At 36.4% G+C, this 14,869-nt stretch overlaps 4 protein-coding genes across 4 annotated transcripts; 2 read left to right on the top strand and 2 right to left on the bottom strand.

Annotated features, from left to right (window-relative positions):
* Positions 1–292: 292 nt before the first annotated feature.
* On the bottom strand, positions 293–1,065 carry LOC147551556 (uncharacterized). The gene has a single exon (XM_086668583.1). The coding sequence runs from the start codon at positions 1,013–1,015 to the stop codon at positions 293–295; it is 723 nt and encodes a 240-aa protein (XP_086524709.1). The 5' UTR covers positions 1,016–1,065.
* A 1,425-nt stretch (positions 1,066–2,490) lies between these two features.
* LOC147551555 (uncharacterized) lies at positions 2,491–3,432 on the bottom strand. The gene has a single exon (XM_086668582.1). It carries the CDS (start codon positions 3,205–3,207, stop codon positions 2,491–2,493), a length of 717 nt encoding a protein of 238 aa, XP_086524708.1. The 5' UTR covers positions 3,208–3,432.
* Positions 3,433–4,837: 1,405 nt separating this feature from the next.
* On the top strand, positions 4,838–5,560 carry LOC147551554 (uncharacterized). The gene has a single exon (XM_086672225.1). The coding sequence runs from the start codon at positions 4,838–4,840 to the stop codon at positions 5,549–5,551; it is 714 nt and encodes a 237-aa protein (XP_086528351.1). The 3' UTR covers positions 5,552–5,560.
* A 1,121-nt stretch (positions 5,561–6,681) lies between these two features.
* Positions 6,682–7,507, top strand: LOC147551553 (uncharacterized). Its single transcript, XM_086668581.1, has one exon. The coding sequence runs from the start codon at positions 6,785–6,787 to the stop codon at positions 7,505–7,507; it is 723 nt and encodes a 240-aa protein (XP_086524707.1). The 5' UTR covers positions 6,682–6,784.
* The last annotated feature ends 7,362 nt before the right edge of the window (positions 7,508–14,869 follow it).

Here is a 14,869-nt window from a genome sequence, read left to right as displayed (position 1 = left end):
TTCTTTTTATTTTTGTTTATAGTAGATCTTAAAGATGATTATTAATGGTTATCTCTTCCCATAAACAAAGTAAAAAAAAAAATTTAAAAAGGTAATTAAAAAGGAAACAAAATGTAGAGATGAGTAACAATGGTGAGATGAACAAATATTTCGAGTAAATAATTTGTTGTATTATGATTTTCTTTTTGTTGTGTTCCATTTACAAAATTGTACATACAAAATTTCGTAGACATTTCCTTGCTAAAATTTTGGATAATGCCTATCAGTGGTGACTAGATCTAGTAATTCTAGATTAGTTGTTGATGTTGAGAAGCGAGGCTCTATTCTTGATCAAACATCTATAGAGAGACTCAACTCCTTCTTCAAGATCTTGGATGCTCATCTCTACTGTCTCCAATGACTTCTGAGCATTTTTAATATCTTTAGCTTTCAATGCCATGTCTACTTTCTCAACTTCGCTCATCTCTTCATCGCATGTCACACGCTTGTTACCCATCAACTTGGAAAACATTGATTTACTGTTTTGCTTTGATCCAGATAGGAAGGACAAGACAGACTCAAATACTGCCACAGTGGTTGCTTCAACTTCACTTTTGTTTTGCATCTTTTTAAGATCTCCAAGACACTTACGGATAACCTTAACGATCTTCTTTTTTGAGATCATGTATTCATTTCCAAGATTGAGATCTCCCCGTCTTCTAATAGACGATTCAAGATCTTGTACGCATTCTTTCATTTGAGATAGAACATCCTTAGTAGTAGAACAAACATCCAACAACATAAGAGATTGGTCCAAGACTGTTTCTAGGTTGTTTTCGTATTGGGCAGGTTGGACATGAATTAAATCATCAATAGATTCATACAAGTCTCTAAGAGCAACCAAATTATGGGAGATGGATGATGAAGATGAAGTGGCTAGTTCAGAAGATCTTAGTCGGCATAATTGTTCTTCAACTGTAAGAGTAAGAGGATTAGACCTTGTGGGCAAACTAATGGAGCGAGTGTGGTAAGCCATTTTTATCTCTTGTTTAAGAGGAAAGAAAGTACTGAAATGTAGATGAGAGTTGAGTTTTGATGAGGAAGAAGAACCGGTTAGTTTATCTTATATAGTAGCTAGAAGCAGGGGACATGCATAATAATTTAATACCAACTTAGTTTTGATGTCATGTTTATAATGTCAATGATCTCATCTAGGTTTACAAACAAACAATTGGAATCTTGACAGCAGTGGGTGGTGATTAAAAATGATGAATATTGCATGTGTGATCTTGAGATCCCCTACTGATACTCTAACCAATATGTTATTTCCCTGTCTCCTAAATCATCCATTTTTGTTTAAAATAAGTAGGTCAGTTTTAGGTAGCTTCTAACCAACTTCAAGACAATAAAAAACTGCAAATATTGTTTTGTCATATTATTATGTACATGAATATAATATGAACCATGGTGATATAGCCAAAGTTATAAGAAAGCAAATGTCTGAAAAGGAGCTTGAATTGTACCTTTAGTTACCTTTGTACTTTCTACCAAATATTCAACTTTAGACCCAACGATTTGGTTTCCTTAATATCCTTATGTCAAGATCGAGAGAGATGATTTCAAAGATCGATAGACAGTGTCTTGTTATTCACATTGTTATTTATGAAGGTCCACACGTGCATTGGCTTTGTATTTTCACAAGGTTGAGTTAGGACATGTAAAAGTGAATACAAAAACAAAATTGTATGAAAAAAAGCAAAAGACATAATAACTAAGACAATGAAGTACATGTTAACAACCATATGACATCTCATATATCGAGTGATTTACGATAGAGTTAAACCTTTCATCCTCACTGTCTAGCTCTCTCAGAGTCCAAAGCGAGTTCAATCGTGTCAAATTAGACCTAATAAAAGCCAGTGAGTCATATTAATCATAACAGAGCAATAGATGATCTGCTCAGTGAAATGGGTGTTCCCTTGTCTTCCTAACAATTGGAATCTTTACACGCTCGCACCGTCGCACGCTTGAATCAAGGTCAATGCATTTATTGACACATGTGTTGTTTGATAGTTAATACGTTCTTTAATTGTGTCACCTTAATGATTATCGTATCGCCCGCTGATCTTTTTGTAATTGATGTTCCCTTGTCTCCATAACATTTGGAATCTTTACACGCGTATATGATTTAATGGAGGTCAATGTTGAATTTTAATAACTTGACGCGTTTTGTGTAATCTTTTTCTGTAGAAGATTGGGACGATGAGTAGTTAATGATTATTTCTTCCAATATAATAAAGTAAAAAAGAAATCCAAAATTTTTGAAAAAACTGGAAATGGAGAAAATTAAAGATATGAACAAATATTTGTAGTAGAACAGTTTGTTGTATTGAGATTTTCTATTTGTTAGGTTTCATTTACAAAATTGTACATACATTTATACATAGGCATATCCGTACTAAAAATTTGGAAAATGCCCATCATTGGTGAATAGATCTAGTAATTCTAGACTTAGTTGCTTATGTTGAGAAGTGAAACTCTGTTCTTGATCATACATCGGTAGAGAGATTCTAGTCCTTCTTCAAGATCTTGGATGCTCATTTCTAGTGTCTCTAATGACTTTTGAGCACCTTTAATATCTTTGGTTTTCAATGCCATGTCTACTTTCTCGATTTCGCTCATTTCCTCATAGCATGCTACTCGCTTGTTACCGATCAATTTGGAGATCAATGATTTACTGTTTTGCTTTGATCCAGAGAGAAAGTACAAAATAGACTCGAAAATAGCCACGGTGGTAGTTTCAACTTCATTTTTATCTTGCATCTTTTTTAGATCAGCCATACACTTACGGACTACCTTAATCATCTTCTTTCTTGAGGTTGTGTATTCATTTCCAAGACTGAGATCTCCTCGTCTACGGATAGAAGATTGAAGATCATGTACGGTTTCTTTCATTTGAGACAAAACATCTTTAGTAGTGGAGCAAACATCCAATAACATGAGAGATTTGTCCAAGACTGTTTCTAGGCAGTTTTCGTATTGTTGCACTTGAATCAAGTCATCAACTGATTCATATAACTCTCTAAGAGCAACCAAATTGTGGGAGATGGATGATGAAGATGAAGTAGCTAGTTCAGAGGATCTTAATCGGCACAATTGTTCTTCAACTGTAAGAGTAAGAGGATTAGTTCTTGTGGGCAAACTGATGGATCGAGTGTGGTAAGCCATTTTTTGCTTTGTTGAAAGGAAAGAAGTTACTGAAATCTAGATGAGAGTTGAGTTTTGATGAAGAAGAAGACCCCGTTAGCGCACCTTATATAGTAGCTAGAAGCAGGGGACAAGCATAATAATTTAATACCAACTTAGTTTTGTTTTGATGTTTATAATGTCAATGATCTGATCTAGGTTTACAAACAAACAAACAATTGGAATCTTGACAGCTATGGGTTTTGATTAAAATGGGTTTTAATATGATAAAGATTGCATGTGTAATCTTGAGTCCTGCTACTGATACACTTACCTATATGTTTTCCCCTTGTCTCCAGTTTCTAGTAAATCGATCGAGTAGGACATTGCTGGTATCTTTAAGCTTTCTAAACTTCTTCAGGACACAAGCTGAACAAATAGGTAAGCCTGTCGGATAGTACTACAATTTAATCTAGCTATTGTACAAAGTTGTTACCAAACACGGATTGACCTTGTTAGCCTGTTACAATCTGACACCAGATACATCATATATAGGCCTGGAAGACTAAAGATCCCAGATACATCAACATGGTCATTAACATGAACTTTTATCAGGAAATTAGGTCGAAGCCTCAGCTTCTTGTTGGTCTTGATTAAAAGGACATATCAATATCTTTTCTGACTTGGGCTTCATGTGCAAACCCATGCAAAGCAAACTATGTGCATATCTTACATTCTACGTGCGAACTTGAAGACCTTACTAAGTGTAAATTGTAAACCTGCTGAGATCTTACATAGGGAGCCAAAGCTCAAAAAATTTATGGACCCTTTTAGGCAGAAGAAAATTTTCGCTAATTTAACCAATTTGTATTGTCTTTGTCACTCTGTCTTTTATTTTTACATACACTTTTTTGAATTTGGATCAACTTTTGTTACATTATATAGTAGTATACGAAACGGAAATTAACCTAGAATATTATCTTATAGTCAATATGTGGAAAGTGCATCAGGTACTGCCTTCTGAATTATGAAGACAATACAGGTTTATACTTGACCACAATGGATTTTCTTCGACAATGGTGAATATCATGACACTACATTGTAATTCTGTTGACATAGTGAGTCCCAAAATGGTTATTCGGCAGACAATACAGCGAAAATCAAAGGTGCAAATGAAGCTTTTTTTCCTCATTTGCTTTTCTAATAACTTTGGGTTAACCATCACTATTCATATTACATCCATGTCAAGGGTAATGCATTTTAGTACAATGAGATCCAAACAAATTTTATATTGCCCTCAACTTGGTTTGGAAGTGCTAAAACTGACCTACTTATTTTAAAGAAAAATGGATGATTGTGTTGTAGATTTAGGAAACAAGAGAAGAACATATATGTCAGCGTATCAGTAGGAAGTATTAAGATTGAACATGCAATACTTATCATTTTTAATCACCACCCAAAGCTGTCAAGATTCCAATTGTTTGTTTTTAAACCTAGATCAGATCATTGAAATTATAAACATGACATCAAAACTAAGTTGGTATTAAATTATTATGCGTGTCCCCTGCTTATAGCTACTATATAAGGTGCACTAACGGGTTCTTCTTCTTCATCAAAACTCAACTCTCATCTAGATTTCTATACCTTCTTTCCTTTTAAAGAAGAGCTAAAAATGGCTTACCACACACGATCCATCAGCTTGCCCACAAGAACTAATCCTCTTACTCTTACAGTTGAAGAACAATTGTGCCGATTAAGATCCTCTGAACTAGCCACTTCATCTTCATCATCCATCTCCCACAATGTGGTTGCTCTAAGAGAGTTATATGAATCTGTTGATGACTTGATTCAAGTGCAACAATATGAAAACTGCCTAGAAACAGTCTTGGACAAATCTCTCATGTTATTGGATGTTTGCTCCACTACTAAAGATGTTTTGTCTCAAATGAAAGAAACCGTACAAGATCTTCAATCTTCTATCCGTAGACGAGGAGATCTCAGTCTTGGAAATGAATACTCAACCTCAAGAAAGAAGATGATTAAGGTCATCCGTAAGTGTATGGCTGATCTAAAAAAGATGCAAGACAAAAATGAAGTTGAATCAACCACTGTTGCTATTTTTGAGTCTATTTTATACTTTCTATCTGGATCAAAGCAAAACAACAAATCATTGATCTCCAAATTGATCAGCAACAAGCGAGTAGCATGCTACGAGGAGATGAGCGAAGTTGAGAAGGTAGACATGGCATTGAAAGCCAAAGATATTAAAAATGCTCAAAAGTCATTAGAAACACTAGAAATGAGCATCCAAGATCTTGAAGGACTTGAATCTCTATACAGATGTATGATCAAGAACAGAGTTTCACTTCTCAACATGAGCAACTAAGTCTAGAATTACTAGATCTATTCACCATTGATAGGCATTATCCAAATTTTTAGTACGGAAATGCCTATGTATGATTGTATGTACAATTTTGTAAATGAAACATAACAAAAAGAAAATCTCAATACAACAAACTGTTCTACTACAAATATTTGTTCATCTCTTTAATTTTATCCATTTCCATTTTTCTTTTTTACTTTGTTATACTGGAAAAAATAATCAGTAACGACTCATCTTCCCAATCTTACACAGAAAAAGTTTACACAAAACGTGTCGAGTCGTTAAAATACAACATTGACTTCCATTAAATCATATACGCGTGTAAAGATTCGAATTGTCATGGAGACAAGGGAACATCAATCACAAAAAGATCAGCGGGCTATACGATAATCATCAAGATGAGACAATTAAAGAACGTATTAACAAACAAATACTACATGTGCTAATAAATGCATTGACCTTGATTCAATCGTGCGAGCGTGTAAAGATTCCAATTGTTAGGAAGACAAGGGAACACCCATCTCACTGAGCAGATCATCTATTGATGTGTTATAATTAATATGACTCACTGACTTTTATTAGTTCTTATTTGAAATTAAGGTTTTCAATATTCAAATTGTTTACTAGATCAGCTAGTGAATAACAAGACACAGTCTATCGATCTTGGAAATCATCTCTCTCGATCTTGACATAAGGATATTAAGGAAACCAAATCGTTGGGTCTGAAGTTGAAGATTTGGTAGAAAGTACAAAGGTACCTAAAGGTACAAATCAAGCTCCTTTTTTAGACATTTGCTTTCTTATAACTTTGGCTATGTCACCATGGTTCATATGACAAAACAATATTTGCTGCAGATGCAGTTTTTTATTGTCTTGAAGTTGGTTAGAAGCTACCTAAAACTGACCTACTTATTTTAAACAAACATGGATGATTTAGGAGACAGGGAAATAACATATTGGTTAGAGTATCAGTAGGGGATCTCAAGATCACACATGCAATATTCATCATTTTTAATCACCACCCAGAGCTGTCAAGATTCCAATTGTTTGTTTGTAAACCTAGATCAGATCATTGACATTATAAACATGACATCAAAACTAAGTTGGTATTAAATTATTATGCGTGTCCCCTGCTTCTAGCTACTATATAAGATAAACTAACCGGTTCTTCTTCCTCATCAAAACTCAACTCTCATCTACATTTCAGTACTTTCTTTCCTTTTAACAAAGCAAAAAATGGCTTACCACACTCGCTCCATTAGTTTGCCCACAAGATCTAATCCTCTTACTCTTACAGTTGAAGAACAATTATGCCGACTAAGATCTTCTGAACTAGCCACTTCATCTTCATCATCCATCTCCCATAATTTGGTTGTTCTTAGAGACTTGTATGAATCTATTGATGATTTAATTCATGTCCAACCTGCCCAATACGAAAACAACCTAGAAACAGTCTTGGACCAATCTCTTATGTTGTTGGATGTTTGTTCTACTACTAAGGATGTACTATCTCAAATGAAAGAATGTGTACAAGATCTTGAATCGTCTATTAGAAGACGGGGAGATCTCAATCTTGGAAATGAATACATGATCTCAAAAAAGAAGATCGTTAAGGTTATCCGTAAGTGTCTTGGAGATCTTAAAAAGATGCAAAACAAAAGTGAAGTTGAAGCAACCACTGTGGCAGTATTTGAGTCTGTCTTGTCCTTCCTATCTGGATCAAAGCAAAACAGTAAATCAATGTTTTCCAAGTTGATGGGTAACAAACGCGTAACATGCGATGAAGAGATGAGCGAAGTTGAGAAAGTAGACATGGCATTGAAAGCTAAAGATATTAAAAATGCTCAGAAGTCATTGGAGGCAGTAGAGATGAGCATCCAAGATCTTGAAGAAGGAGTTGAGTCTCTCTATAGATGTTTGATCAAGAACAGAGCCTCGCTTCTCAACATCAACAACTAATCTAGTTAATATTACTTGATTTTAAGAATCTCCAATTGGCATTATCCGAAATTTTATCAAGGATTTGCCTATGGAATTTTGATTGTACAATTTTGTAAATGAAACAAAACTAAGAAATAGAAATTATCAATACAACAAATACTTTAGAACCAAATATCTATTCATCTTGTTCTTTCATTTCAGTTTTACATTGTTTTATTGGAAGATACAATTAGTAACTGGTCAGTTTTCCAATTTCTACCTAAAAAACTTACACCAAGACGTGTCCAATAATTAAAATATAGCATTGACCTCCTCCATGAAATCATTTACTAATGTAAAAAAAATTCCAAATGTTATTGAAACAAGGTAGTGGTGGCCAACGGGCCGTGCCGACACGGAAACGGACCGGCACGGCCCGTTTATTTGAGGACACGGAACGGTCTGTTCCGTGCCGTGTCGACCCGTCACGGGTCTGGCGTGCCGTGTCGGGTCTAGGATTTTAGAGCCCCAGACGCGTTAAACACGGCCCATTCGACACGCAGGAACGACACGGAACGGATCGTACACGGCACGACCCGTGGGCACGGAACGGAAACGGCAACAACGACACGCTAGCAACGACCCAATTTAGTTATTTGAATTTTTAAGCATTACCTAGGGTGTAATAACATCCTCAAAACACTTTGAATTTTTTTAATTTTAAAAAGTTACTTAGGGTGTACAACACTCTCTTTTGAGGGTGTTGTACACTCCCACCCCATTTATTAGTAATTGGTGTAGTACAAAAGAGGTTTTACTTTTTTTTTTTACTTCGATTTTTTTTTTGTTGAAACAAACTAAAACTTATTTTCAAAAAAATAAACAAATAAAGTGGTAAAGATAGTCCCACACCCAAACCACAAAATATAAAGTAAATGTGGAGAGTCTTTATACAACTCTTTTCCAATAAAATAAACAAAGATATGACATAGACTCTAAAGTTTTTGTACATCACAATTTTTTACTTGAAAAAAAATGTAATATTTCTTTTGTTATTTTTTTTTACAAGTAAAAAATATTTATGAATGAGTCAGAGCCACGGGAGCGACTACGGGAACGCCACGAAACGGCCAGGGGAACGACTACGGGAACGCCACGGAACGGGCACAGAAACGGCCAGAAACGCAACGGAAACGCCACGGGAACGGTCGGGCCGTTCCCATGGGCCGTTTCTGTGCCCAGACCTTTGTGGTCTGGGCATGGCACAGAACGGCACGGCTCAAGCCGTGCCTGGCGTGGCCGTGGCGTGTCTGACACGCCACGACTGTCAAACGGCCGGCACGGCCCGTTGGCCACCACTAAAACAAGGGAACAACAACAGCAAATTTATCAATAGACCATTTACTAATGTACAAAAGATTCCAAATGTTATTGAAACAAGGGAACATCTTACTATCAAATAGCACATGTACTAATAAATGCACTAACCTTGATTAATCAAACCGAGGTGTGAAGATTCCATCAGTTAGGTTAAAATGGAACATGATTATGAGTGGATTAGAGTTTCATACTTTATTTTAGGTTTTAGGTCCAAAATAAAACTCAAATATAATAGAAAATAGGTATAGGTCCTTTTACATCTTGCCCAATTTTACCCACACATTTGATTTTTAAGTACAACCATTCCCAAATCTGATTTCTTGTTCTCTGTCCTACCCAATTTTTCAAACCAAAAACCACCTCCTCTTCTCTTTCTACAAGACCTTCTAATGAATTTTTTTTATATAAATCAGAACTTTCATTCATAAGTAATATTTAAATCTAATTTACATGGTTTAGAGACTTTGACCCTTTTGAGTACAACATAGATTTACTATAGTAAATTACAACTTGAAACTTACAAAACTAAAAACAACATGAAGATAAAGGAGTACAATATTGCAAAAACAAAATAAAAAGTCCTTAAAGGTCACAGAATAAAAAGATCCTAAAGATCACAAATGAATTTTTATTGCATCACGGAGAGGTTCTTTTTCTCTGATTCCTACTTCTCTCACACTCTTCCAAACCGAAAACCACTTTCAATATACCTTCAAACATAATTTACCACATTCAAACGACCCACTTCATGGCCATTAATAGCACAAAATATTTCCTCAACCTTCTAACGCATTTTTGGGCTTACTTTGACAAGGAAACAAATTGCATTTCACAAAATCTAAACTACAAAATGCATTTCTTTATTTGTTTCCAAGTGATAAGAAGAAAAAGAAAGAAGAGATAAAAGTAATTATGTTTGTGGGTGAACCCAAGATCGTTCATGAAAGTTACAACATATACGACTACTCCCTCAAAATGTTAGTGGAAGTGATTAAGGACTTGTATGGGTTCCTCACTCAAGATCAAATTGTTGGAATCGGAGCCGATTTTGGATCGGTTAAAGTCGTCAAACTCAGAAACGGAGCATGCCATTGCGTTCGTCTCGTCGAGCTCTTAAGTTTAGACTCAAGAATCACTCAAATCCGATTCCGGATGAATGAGATATTCAAGTCCGAAGTTTGATCGATGTTTGGTTGATTTAGGGACTAAGTCGCAATAAGGAAAAGTTGGTTTAGGGACCATTTACGCAAAGCGGACACGGCCAGATCTGATGGCAGGCGTTCCTCCCGAGATCTTGAGCGAGATCTGACGGTCCTCATTGTTGCCGACAGAAACCGTTGCTAAGAAGTGATCCGTCACGTTTCTTTCCAACAGATGCGTCCCTAAAAGCCAACAGACCTGTCCCTTATGAATGCATCTATTCGAAACCTATTTATAGGACCCAAATCAACTCCAAATTTCAATCCGTTTTTTCCAGAGTGTCAAGCATTGTTAGAAGATCATATTAGAGTGTCTAAGAGAAAGATTTAGCAGAGTTTTCAAGGAGTTTCATAAGCAAGAAGTTTGGTCTATTTGCATAAGTCAGAGGTTAGTATACTTTCAAGTTCGACTGCTTTCTGATTCGAAGTACCATTGAATCGAAAGGTTAATCGTTGTATCCTGGGAGACAAACGCCGGTAACTGTTTGGTACTATACAGGGCGTCAATTGTCTTAAGGAAAGAGGAATACCTCGCCTCGATTAAAAAAATTATTCTTCTTCTAATCCTCCGATGTTCTTTTTCTTTTTAGTCTATCTGATTTCTTAATCAAAGACATTCTGATTTTCCAAATCAGAAGTGTGTTGATTTTTTAAAGTAATAAATCAGTAAACACAGAAGGATACAATTCCTCTTTCCGATCTTAAATCGATAGTGAGATTCAACTACGAATCATCTGTTCTGGATAACAGACATTATCGGTTAGAAATACGAAAGATATTGAGTTGTTTTATTCCTTAGTTTTTCTCCATTAATTTGGAAAGAAAGTGTTTTTGATTGATTTACAATTAAAATCAAAGTAGTAACCAGTTTCACCAGTGATCCGGTTATAGACTCGCTGAGTCAACTCGTTGAATCGGTACACCGAAACCAACAATCTTAAGACAATTGATTACTTCGGTATACTGAACTAATTTTCTGTGTCAGACAGAAATAGAGATGGCAACAACTGGTGAAGCCATAACGAAAAGTGTTGGTCCTGCCCATGCCGAAAAACCGGAGAAGTTTAAGGGCATCGATTTTAAGCGATGGGCACAGAAGATGATGTTTTATCTAACCACTTTAGGGTTAGTAAAATATCTGACTGAAGACCAACCAGTCCTTCGAGAAGACGGAGATATCCAACATACTTCGGCCGTAGAGGCCTGGAAGCATAGTAATTTTTTATGTAAGAATTACATTCTGAATTCGTTGGATGATGGGCTTTATAATGTGTATTGTGTTATTGATAGTGCAAAAGAATTGTGGAACACACTACACAATAAATATAAAGCTGAAACTGCAGGAGTGAAGAAATTTATTGTTGGACGGTTTCTGGACTTTAAAATGGTTGACTCTAAACCAGTCATAACCCAAGTTCAAGAATTCCAAATAATTCTTCAGGAGTTAAAGGCCGAATCATTGGTAACAAATGAAGCTTTTCAAGTCCGAGCAATGATTGAAAAATTGCCTCCGGGTTGGAAAGACTTCAAGAATTACCTTCGTCATAAAAATAAAGATATGAGCCTTGAAGATCTCATCCTCAAACTTCGAATAGAAGAGGATAGTCGTACTGCAGAGAAGAAGACAGAGAAGTCTTCAAATACTCCAAAAGTAAACGTCATCGAAGGGGAACCAAAACTAAAGCGGAAACGCTCGGGCCGTGAAGTGGGCTCAAGAAAGCCGACGAAGAAGAGTTTCGACGGCAACTGCTTCAACTGTGGCAAGAAGGGACATCTTGCCAAAGATTGTCGTTCTAAAAATGACAAGATCAACAAGAGAAAGAAAGCTAAGCATCAGGCTTCTCTTGTTGAAGATGAAGATGTCCAGAACCTGTGTGCAATGGTTACTGGAATCGAAGACGTGGCTGAAAAGTTTCAGAATATGAACCTGTGTGCGGTTATTTCTGAAGTTAACCTAGTTGGAAATCCGAAAGAATGGTGGATCGACACTGGGGCCACGAGGCACGTTTGTGCAGATAGAGCCATGTTCTCCACTTATACCAAACTTGAAGAAGGCGAGACACTGTTTATGGGAAACGCCGCAACAAGTCATGTTCAGGGTAAAGGGAAAGTAATCCTAAAGTTCACTTCAGGAAAAGAAGTAACCCTAAATGACGTCCTGCATGCACCAGACATTCGAAAGAATCTTGTGTCTGGATCGCTCCTTAGCAAGAACGGATTCAAACTTGTATTTGTTTCCGATAATTTTGTTTTATCCAAAAACGGAATGTATGTGGGAAAAGGGTACTTATGTGGGGGGCTCTTTAAATTGAATGTTGCAACTGTAACTCCAAATATTATTAATAAAGAAAAAGCATTAGCTTATGTTGTTGATTCTTGTAATATTTGGCATGAGAGACTAGGTCATGTTCATTATAACTCTTTGAGAAAGTTAATGCACATGGACTTAATCCCGAAGTTTGATATTAATTCTTCGGAAAAATGTCAAACGTGTGTAGAGTCTAAATTGACAAAGACTCCTTTTCATTATGTGGAAAGAAATACAGAACCATTAGAGTTAATTCACAGTGACATATGTGATTTAAAAATGGTTCAGACTAGAGGAGGTAAAAAGTATTTTATCACCTTCATAGACGATAGTACAAGATACTGTCACGTTTACTTGTTAAGAAGTAAAGATGAAGCAGTAGAGAAATTCAAAATCTATAAGAATGAAGTTGAAAATCAACTTAATCGAAAAATTAAGATTTTGAGAAGCGATAGAGGCGGAGAGTATGAATCCCCTTTCGCTGAAATTTGTGCCGAAAGCGGCATCATTCATCAGACTACTGCTCCTTATACACCTCAACAAAATGGTGTAGCAGAGCGAAAGAATCGAGCTCTGAAGGAGATGATGAATGCATTATTACTCAGTTCTGGATTACCTCAGAACTTGTGGGGGGAGGCAATATTGTCGGCCAACTACTTATTAAATAAGTTACCTCACAAAAAAACAGGTAAGATACCTTATGAGTTGTGGAACGGCAGAAAACCATCCTTTAAATTCATTAAAGTGTGGGGGTGTCTAGCCAAAGTCCTGGTGCCTTTACCTAAACGGGTCAAAATAGGACCAAGGACAATAGACTGTATTTTCGTTGGATATGCAGAAAACAGTAGTGCATACAGATTCTTGGTTCACAAGTCTGATATAGAAGATATACATGTGAATACAATCTTAGAATCACGGGACGTCGAATTCTTTGAAAATATATTTCCATGTAAAATCAGAGGAAAAATCTCTGAAAAGAGTTAGAAACGAAGAAAATACAGAAATCTCTGAAAGAGATAAAAATCTAGTAGAGGACAAGTCGGAAGAGCCTCGTAAGAGTAAAAGGGCAAGGGTAGAAAAAACCTTTGGTCCTGATTTTCTATCTTATATGTTAGAAAGTGAGCCTCAGACATACAAAGAAGCTATGTCAACTCCAGAAGCTCTTTTTGGAAAGAGGCAGTGAACAGTGAGATTGAGTCCATTATGAATAACCACACATGGGAGTTAGTAGATCTCCCGATAGGTTGCAAACCATTAGGTTGCAAATGGATCTTCAAAAGGAAATTGAAGACGGATGGATCAATCGACAAGTATAAAGCCAGACTTGTGGCTCAAGGATTCAGGCAGAGAGAAGGTCTAGATTATTTCGACACTTACTCTCCTGTTACTCGAATCACGTCAATAAGATTGCTAATTGCGATAGCATCTATCCACAATCTAGAAATACATCAGATGGATGTAAAGACAGCTTTCTTAAATGGACAACTGGAAGAAGAGATCTATATGACTCAACCAGAAGGGTTTGTGGTACCCGGCCAAGAGAAGAAAGTGTGTAAGTTAGTAAAGTCGCTTTATGGTTTAAAGCAGGCTCCTAAGCAGTGGCACTTGAAATTTGATCAAGCAATGTTATCAAATGGGTTCAAAATAAATGAGTGTGACAAGTGCGTCTACACTAAGGTCACTGCTAAAGGATGTGTAATCCTATGTCTGTACGTAGATGACATGCTTATTATGGGAGATAATATAGATGTCATAAAAACAACTAAGCAAATGTTGTCGAAGAATTTCGACATGAAAGACTTAGGTAGGGCTGAAGTCATTCTCGGAATAAAAATATCTAGAAGCTCTTCTGGGATAAAATTATCTCAGACTCACTACGTTGAGAAAATTCTAGGAAAATTCAGCAAGAATGATATGAGTTTAGCTCAGACGCCGATAGATCCGACCGTGCATTTGATGAAAAATCGTGGTCAAGGAGTAAACCAGTTAATGTACTCACAGATTATTGGAAGTATAATGTACTTGATGAATTGTACACGTCCAGACATAGCCTATTCTGTTAGCAAATTGAGTAGGTTTACTAGTAATCCAAGTAAAGAACATTGGACGGCGATAGTAAGGGTACTCAGGTATTTGAGACAGACTAAAGAGTATGGGCTATTATATACCAAATATCCAGAAGTATTAGAGGGATATGCGGATGCCAACTGGATCTCAGATACTGATGATACCAAGTCAACTAGTGGTTACATATTCACACTGGGTGGGGCGGCCATATCATGGAAATCCTCAAAGCAAACATGCATAGCTCGATCGACAATGGATTCCGAATTCATTGCTCTGGATAAAGCAGGAGAAGAGGCAGAGTGGCTGTGACACTTCCTGGAGGACATTTCTATATGGACTAAGCCGGTGCCTGCAATAAAAATACACTGCGATAATCAGGCAGCTATTGCAAGGGCACATAGTAAAATGTATAACGGTAAGTCACGACACATTCGTCGACGACATAAC

This window comes from Eschscholzia californica, unplaced genomic scaffold (genome assembly GCF_041429995.1).
Source record: "Eschscholzia californica isolate CP2 unplaced genomic scaffold, dmEscCali1.0.p SCAF_3, whole genome shotgun sequence".
Lineage (NCBI taxonomy): Eukaryota > Viridiplantae > Streptophyta > Magnoliopsida > Ranunculales > Papaveraceae > Eschscholzia > Eschscholzia californica.
The sequence above is the reverse complement of the archived record's forward strand: the minus strand, read 5'-3'. Positions and strand labels throughout refer to the sequence as shown.